This window comes from Durio zibethinus, chromosome 13, assembly GCF_047325235.1.
Source record: "Durio zibethinus cultivar Kanyao isolate XHJ-2024 chromosome 13, ASM4732523v1, whole genome shotgun sequence".
NCBI classification, from domain to species: Eukaryota; Viridiplantae; Streptophyta; class Magnoliopsida; order Malvales; family Malvaceae; genus Durio; species Durio zibethinus.
Genome location: NC_143174.1, coordinates 5912786 through 5921344, shown reverse-complemented (window position 1 = coordinate 5921344; position 8559 = coordinate 5912786). Strand labels below are relative to the sequence as shown.

The 8559-nt window shown below is 31.0% G+C and overlaps 1 protein-coding gene across 1 annotated transcript; it reads left to right on the top strand.

Annotated features, from left to right (window-relative positions):
• The first annotated feature begins 696 nt into the window (after nt 1-696).
• LOC111303994 (uncharacterized) lies at nt 697-5756 on the top strand. Its single transcript, XM_089742806.1, has 5 exons — nt 697-1551; nt 2343-2642; nt 2816-2983; nt 3953-4171; nt 4957-5756. The coding sequence occupies exons 1-5, from the start codon at nt 1087-1089 to the stop codon at nt 5365-5367; spliced, it is 1563 nt and encodes a 520-aa protein (XP_089598932.1). The 5' UTR covers nt 697-1086; the 3' UTR covers nt 5368-5756.
• The last annotated feature ends 2803 nt before the right edge of the window (nt 5757-8559 follow it).

Below are 8559 nucleotides of genomic sequence, written 5' to 3'. Positions count from 1 at the left end.
AATAGTTTATAAAAATTGAAATTGATAAAAATATATTTAAAAGTATAATAAATTAATTATTTAAAAATTCAAAGAGAAGATTTTGGTTAAAAATAATTTTTCTAATTAAAATTTTCGAGTTAAATTTAATTATTAACATCATAAAATTATTTCAAGACTTAAAATTCTTCTAAAGATTATTTGAACACAACATTGGAATATGAGTATTGATAAATGTTCTTAATATAGATATTAAATGTTGCAAATATTTTTATAGTTTCTTTTTTTTAAATTTTCTTTCATGAGTCAATTAGTTAATACAACGTTATAAATATTTAAAGGTATGCATATTTTAATTTTTAAAAAAAAGTTAGATTAAGTTTGTAATTCTGAAATATTTAGTTATAATTATAAAATGAATAAAAAAAATTAAAAATAAAAATTTAATTGTTACAAATATATTTATTTATAAAATATATTATTGTTATTTAATTTACATATTTTAAAATAAAAAATAAATGTTCATAAATATTTGTAAAAAAAATTCTCGCAACGAGCGGAAAGCATCTAGTTTCCTATTAATTTGAAGTCCTACCATTTGCCTTTTTTAAAATTTAAAAAAATTATTAAAAAAAATAAAAACTCTTTTGAGTCCAGAAAACAAAGTAATTTGGTACAGTTCTTCTATTTAAAACGTCCAAAAATTTTCACAGTTGTGCTGCCGATCTTCCAAGTCCACACTGTCATTTTCTCAATGTAAAACCGAAACCCCAAGAGACCAAACCCCCTTGAAAGGACAAAAACCTCTGTATTTTTTTCCAGACAAAAACCAAAGTTGGTACAACTTATGTTCAAAAACAGTAACAGAACTCTCACTGTCTCTAACTAAAACAGAATACCCTATTGTATGAAAGCTCTTAAATTTTCAAAATCACCCCACAAGAAAAAAGAAAGGAAAAAGTTGTTATATCAGTATGTGCTAAGGCAGTGAAACCACCTCTCATAGTAAACAGAGTACTCAGCTTTTTCAAAGCAATGAAAACCAATTAGCAAGAAAGCAATAAGAGAGAGGGAGAGAGAGAAAGAGAGAGAAAGTTGGGTGTTTGCATGGAGAGGATATCAATGGGAACAACTATAACAAGGAGGGCTAAAGGGCAATACCCTCCAGCACAGCCAACCCCAAGAATCCTTCATTTGCCACGCACTCGCAGGCCTAGAAGGAAAGTACCAAAGGCAAGTCCTTCAAAACTACCCAGTTTGCAGAAGGAGAGAAAAGGGAAGCTGGTGAGCTTGTTTGATCAAGAAAGGTCATTTACGAGAGGGGTTGTTCCAGTGGTGCTTGTGAGTCCAAGGGAGACTGATGAGGAGAGGAGAAGAGAGAGGGTGGAGGAGGAGAGAGAAAATAGTGGTGTAGTTTTGGTTGAAGAAGAGAAGTGGAGGTTCCAAGCTGAGATGTTGAGAGCAGAATGTAACTTGCTGAGGATGGAAAGAGAGATTGTTGTCAAGAAAATGGAGAGAAGAAGGGTGCAGATGGAGAGGACCTTGAGATCTGCTGTTCAAACTTTGCTTTCTGTTAGCTTCTTTTCTCCCTTTTTCCCCCGTGTGTTTCGTTTTGATTATTGTCTGTTTGGTTCTTGAGAAAATATTAATCTCTTAATTTCTTATTATGTGGAACTAGCCAGTGAAAGTTGACTATAGTTATTTTCAAAAGACAAAAACATGTTTAGTAGAAGTTCTGATTTCAGGGTTTTGCTGGGTGGGTTGTTGATAGAATGTGGAGGTGGAATAAGAAAGTTGCCCATTGAAACAAAGTCATTGTGTTTAATTGAGCTGAACCTTAGCATGTCAGATATAGGCATATAACAAGCTAGAATAAAAAAAAAGGTTACAAATATTCAACTTTTCTTTACTATTTATTTATTTTTAATATTTTCCCACTTTGAATCTCCATTTATTTCAGCAGCTATTGAAAAGAATGTCTCTGTTGATTTCTTTTCAGATGACATTTATTTATTGTTTTTGTTTGATACTGTGTGCTTCTGGTTTTAGCCCTGTCCTAGATTAATTTGTTGAACAGTTGATGCTTGTCTTCATTTGCTTACTGGTTAAATGTACAGAAAAAGCAGGCTTGTGAATTCTGAGTATTTTGCTAGTTACCTTGCTTTGTCTTAATGTGTTTCAAAAAACAGACAAAAGTGAACAGGAGACACTGAATAGTATGCTTCCTTTGTTTTTCTTTTTCATTATTTGAGCATCTGTGCAGCTTTCTTGCTCAACATTGATTTCTTATATTCCTACCTTTTTCTTGTTATCTTTTCATATATATGCCATTCAATGACCTTGATATGCTAATTGGTTTGCAGGGAAGAAAGAATATTTGTGAAGGAAAGAATGTGAGCTTGGTACTGGAGGAGCAGATCAATGATTTGGTGGAAAAAATAGAAAAACTGCAAAAGAGGTCAGGAGTTAAAGACTTGGAGGTTAAAAAATGTAGTAATTTTGATAAGCAAGTATCTTTTCTCCAAAGGCGGTTAGAGAAGTTTGGAGGAATCTCTGATGAAGAAATATGTGTGAAGGAGATTCGAGAGATGGCAGAATCAAGCTTGTCGGTTAAAATGAGCTGTGATAGGGATGGGAGCTTTGCTTCAAATCGCAACAGCAATGTAAGAATATAAAACTTTTCTTTTCCTATTAATTTTGTATATTGTACTACTCTTTGCTGCTTAGTGATTCAAGTAATTTAGGATAATTAACAACAATTCTTTTCTTTCGACACATTTTCTGAGTTGTGATGGGAGTTCTAGGTGGGGAGTTTTAATTTGAAGCAAATTTGTAGGTGGAAATTTTGAGAAGAAGGATGGAGGGATTGTCAAAGGGGGTTTTATTAGAGAGAATGGAGGAGGAATATGGTTCAATGCTCTCTACAGCTAACAGTTCTGCCTCCAGTTCAGAGAGGATTGATTATTCTGATTTGTCATTGTCATCAATACAACAATCATACAAGGTAAATTCCTTGAATCATCACTTTCTAGCCCTTTGTTCCATCAGTACTTCAAAAACTGCTTATTCATAGAGACGGTAGTAAAAGAGAATTCCCAATGGTTGGAGCTGTGGTCAGATGCGGATTTTTTATATCTAGCTAGCTAATTTCTATTGTTGACCCATCTGCTTTTCACATGAATGACATTTTATGGTACAATGGTTCATAAGTAGAATTGGGTGACCTGGTGTCATGTCAGATAACTTTAGCAGAAGAACGTAGTATAAACTTTCAGGATGTGCTTTAATCCTTGCAGCGATTTCGCTAAAGTATAGAGGGTGACTGCGGCTTCGCCTTAATTGTTATCTTTCCTCCAAAATTATCAAATCATTCTGTTCATATCAATGCTCCTTGTATTAGAATATTCATTATTTGGTTAGCTAACATGCATATGCTTGGAAGCGTGTATATTTGCCATTGTTGAGCTCTGGAATAATGTGAGCAAAATGATAATTAGACCATTTGCACTTTTTATTTTCATTGTTGAAACAAATGTGGGGTTATGAATGCCACGTCATTTTTCTTTCGTTTTTGTATTACAGAGAGAACACTCTTGTCAAGTTACTGTTATTTCTCTCACCATTAATCCCAAACTGGATAATCAAGAAGCATTCGTTAAATTTTTTTGTTATTTGGTAACTCAATTCGACTGTGTCAATACTAAAATTTACTATGATGATCTGTGAAAAAGAGCACTGCTTATTCCCTTCAGAAGTTTCAACAAAAGGTTGAATTATTAGAATGTTAATGTAAAGTAAACAGGAGTTTTAAAATATGGCAATATGTTCCTCAAATTTAAATTCTAAATGAAGGACAATATACTTATTAATTCCTGTTGGTGTTGAGTTTTTTTGTACATTTCTACGTTAATTTAGTTCACAGCAGATGAAAATCTGGATTCCCAATTGATTGCCAGACACTTCTTTTCTGCAGGAGAAAATTCTCCATGAGGGAAGAGTTTGTTCAGGACATTGCAAGGCTATAGTGCAGAGGATTGTAGAGCAAGTTCGTGCTGAGACTGAACAATGGTCCCAGATGCAAGAGATGCTGGGGCAGGTAAGGGATGAGATGGAAGAATTGCAGACATCTCGAGATTTTTGGGAAGATCGAGCACTTGATTCGGACTATCAGATTCAATCCTTGCAATCTGCTGTAAGATTTTCATAAGCTACTTCGTGCAAGTTATTCTACGTTGTCTCTTATTGTTTAGCTATAACTGTTTGGATGGCATCATGGTGTGCCAACTATTTTTTATTGCTTTCTTTGCCATTTAATTGGGGGCAGAGAACTACAAAACCAACCACATCCTATTGATAGGTGTTCTGGACTATTCTAGTCTTTTAGCTGCAAAATTCCAACCGATATAGAGGGAACTATTTTACAGCCTTCCTGGCTTCAAAAGTTTCAAACCTCATTCACTGCTAAATATTATGAAGATTTGGAAACTAAGATGTTAGTCAGTAGGATTTCAGAATTAGAATGTATTTTTAATTTCATTAACAGGTCTTTTTTTACACTACATACAATCTTTTGTCTTCTTGAAGAAATAATAGAATTATGAACTAGAGCTTACTTTAGTTGATTCATGCAGCCATTCTTAAGAGGCAGTATCCGAAGGTCTGGGGTTTAAATTCCAACACCTACAATCCGTTCCCCTATTCTAGGCTACTACCTCTTTTGTACCAAAAAAAAAAAAGAATTAGATTAACCAAATATATTAAGGAAATCTGTCTCCTCTGCATCAAATTATCATATAATGTAGGAACTAGTTGAACATTTAGTTGCATACAGTTTATTAGGGAAGAAAATTGCAAGTGGCAGGGGGTGAGGGTGGAAACTGGTTTTTTGCAACTATGAAAATTATGAAGGACAAAAGAAAAGGACAGCTTTCTTTTGTTGCACCTTGAGATGCTTAATATGTTTGTTGCTTTCGTTAGGTGAAAGAATGGAGACAGAAAGCTCTCTCATCTGAAGCAAAGGCTAATGAGCTACAGGCGCAAATATCGTTGCTTCATGTAGAGATCGAGAGACTGAGGAAGGAAAGAGGTAGAAAAATATTGAGGGCCAGAGATGTTTCACCAATTAAGCAAGAAGCACAAAATGAAACAGAGAAGCGGGTACTCCTCTGTCACTTAAAGGAAAACCGTTGTGCGAACAATGATGGTTGCAATCAGAAGGAGCATTTAAGAGATGAAAGAAGAAAGACCCAAACATGCACTGCTGGACTTCTTCCCAGACGATCACACCTGATAGAAATTGGTAATATGTCAGGACTGATGAAGCAACATGGTGAAGGAATCTTGCCATTGTTTTGCCTTCATAAAGAGGAAATGAAACGTTCATTCTAGACGAACTGGATCCTGATCTGTAGGGCTATCAAATCGTTGGTTCACAGTTTTCATTGGTACACAAACTTGTGAGTACACATAGTTCATGAGCAGTACATCACTGGGGTGGTTTTGAAGCTGTTCATTATTTTTACTGCTGCTTCTACCTTACAACATTCAAGTGGAGTCTACAGAGAAAAGCGTGCGCAATGTTGCGAATCTAATGCTGCTACAGCTATTGGACAGTAGATAAATCAAGATAATAACAACACAATCTTGAGCTGGCTAGTCATGTATGCAGATGGTAAAATTAATCCTTCTAGTTAATATTGGCAGTTAAAACTTGCTTCTTTTTGTTGAGCTTAGAATGTTTTATCGTTGATCAAATAAATTAGCATTTGAATGCCCAGCCAATGTATGCCGTAGTATAAAACCATACTAGAGGATTTCCATTCATGGCATCCGAATGCCATTAGACGGGTATCCAAATGCCTTATTTTCAGCATGACATTCAAATGTCTTTGGTCGGGTATTCAAATGTCAAATTGAAACAGAATTATTTTTCATTCTGAAATGCAAGAGATTCGATTCCCTATGCGTGGACATTCAAATATTCATATGTGATGTCTCTGCAATCGTTTCTTCATATCTTACATCGATTTCCTTAGTTTGAAACATTTTCAAAGCTAATATATAGCTTAACAAACACTAGTTTCTCATTCAATTGATTAACACATCACATTGTCTTCAGCTTCTTGGCCCAGTGGCCAAGCAAGCCTTAAGCAGACATCAAAGGTTGGGGTTCGACCCTAGCCTTCCCTCTCTCTCTTGTTGTAGGGCTCTGTACCCCTTAAAACCAAAAAAAAAAAAAAGAACACATCACTTATCTTTGAATCGATAATTCTATAGGATTAGTCATTTACTAATCCAAATCCTATGATTTGAATCAATAATTCTATATGCAGCATCACTGTCTACAAAGCAAAATCAAGATTTACAACATTTCAAATGTTATTTTGCCCTTTAAATGACCTCTTTTTATCGTTTAGATATTTTATAAGAAGATGCTAAAAGGATAAGAATCAACCATCTTTAAGTGAGTTCCATAACTAAGACTTAATGATGTTGCAAACTGATCACTAACAGAATGTTGAAGATTAATGATAGATTTATCAGCTAAAAATAAAAATCTTTAACTTACGAATTCACAATATTAGGAGTTTCTTATATTAATTATGCGAATTATAGTATGAGTTTCTTACAGTATTCTATTTGGACATATGTTAAAAAATTATACCATGAATTTAATTAACAAAATTTTAACTTTTTTCATTCAAATAAGTTGGAAATTTTCAACTTAGAATTCACAATATTTATAACTTAGTAAAACTTAAAGATGTTTAACCATTGGCTGACAATTGATTTAACATTTGCTTGACATTGACTCAATTTCAATGCGTCATTTACATTTTTTTAAGAAATTATATTTATTTATTTCACTTCTCTTTGGCATATACGAGTTTAGATACCCAATTGGAGATAATTCTTTCATATCTCATCAACTCACTTTTCTTATTTATAAGTTATCAAAACTTTAAAGTGTCTCCTTTTCATCGACATTTGTTTCGGTCTTTGTGGATGCATGATTTAATTACAATACATCATGTTGTAAATTTGCTTTAAAAAAAAATTTTTTTTTTTTGATAATAACTGCCAAATAAAGATCAATTAGTCAAAAATAAAAATATCATAATTTTAATAACAATTTAATTGAAAGAGCTAATTTCATACGTCTCATATGAGCCCATCTCTTTCATATTGAGATATTAGGACCAAGAAATTTGAGTCTCATTCGTTATAAAAAAACCAAGCTTTTAGTGTCAAATTTTTTTTATTGTTTAGTGACGTTTAAAAAATTGCCACTAAAAAATTTATGGCATTGCATCAAAATACCGTTAAAAAAACATTGATTATTTTTATTATGATACAAATATCACTAAATTATCTTAAATTGTAGCCATTGTTTAGACAAGCATCGATAAATATTACATTTATTTTTTGTTTTACTTTTTCTCACTTTATTTTTTTAATTTACCACATTTTTATATGTTAACACCAATTTACGATGACAAACGCTACTGCCTATTATTCTCACTTTTAAGGGCGTTTACTCATTAAACGTCATTGACATTTTCATAACACAAAACCTCACGATGCTTTTTAAATGAAACACCACTAACAAAATGTCACTAAAAGTCAAATTTCATATAATGATTGAGATGTGTACTCAAAGGTTTATGATATTAAATGTTAATTTTATTAACTTTTTTACAAAATTTTAATTATTAATTGTATAATATGTTTTTACACAAAAAAAATTATTTTTAACATTTCATTTATAATTAAAATTTTATTTTTCGATTATATTTTCATAATTAAAAATTTGAACACAATAGATATTGATGCATGTTAAAATTTTCAATGAAAATATGTATAAAAAATATATGTAAATATATATATATATATCGAACCAACACAAAAGATATAAAAGAATGATCATTTTTATTAGTGCTAGAGTAGTGCCATCACTTCGTGGAGAGACTTTCTTTTAAATATTTATAAATTTTTTTATCAAATTAATTTTAAATTAAATCACATTAAATAACAAGCATTCATTTAAATAATTCTTATTTTTTTGTATATTTCAATATATGTATTGATAATAATATAATAATATTTTATTAATTATAGAAATTAAATATATAAAAATTAAGTATTTATAAATTACATAATACAAATGTATTGGAAATTTTAAGTTATGTGTATTTTATTTATTTAATTACATAATAAAATACCATAAATATTTAAATTTTATTATATAGCTTAATAATATTTTTATTTGCGGTATAAAGATATATTAATTTTTTTTGTTATCAAATTCTTTTAACGAGAAAGAATTTTACTAACTAGTTTTTATCATTTAATTTATTAAATAAATTATTATATTTAGTTTTTATTCTTACCCTTTTATTTTAAAATTAATTGATAAATTTAATTTATGTAAAAAATTAAATAAGCAAAAAAATTGGGCTAGTAAATATTTAATTTATTTTTGGATTTAGTCCAAAATTTTTTGATACATTTACTCCAAAATTTTTAAATACAACTACAAATAATAAATGTAAAAAAGTTAAGACATTACTCATAGTTGAA

Coding starts and splice junctions, on each gene's coding strand:
- LOC111303994 (XM_089742806.1), top strand. CDS start 1,087: ATGGAGAGGATATCAATGGGAACAACTATAACAAGGAGGGCTAAAGGG. Junction 2,643..2,815: donor CTTCAAATCGCAACAGCAAT/GTAAGAATATAA, acceptor GCAAATTTGTAG/GTGGAAATTTTGAGAAGAAG. Junction 2,984..3,952: donor CAATACAACAATCATACAAG/GTAAATTCCTTG, acceptor TCTTTTCTGCAG/GAGAAAATTCTCCATGAGGG.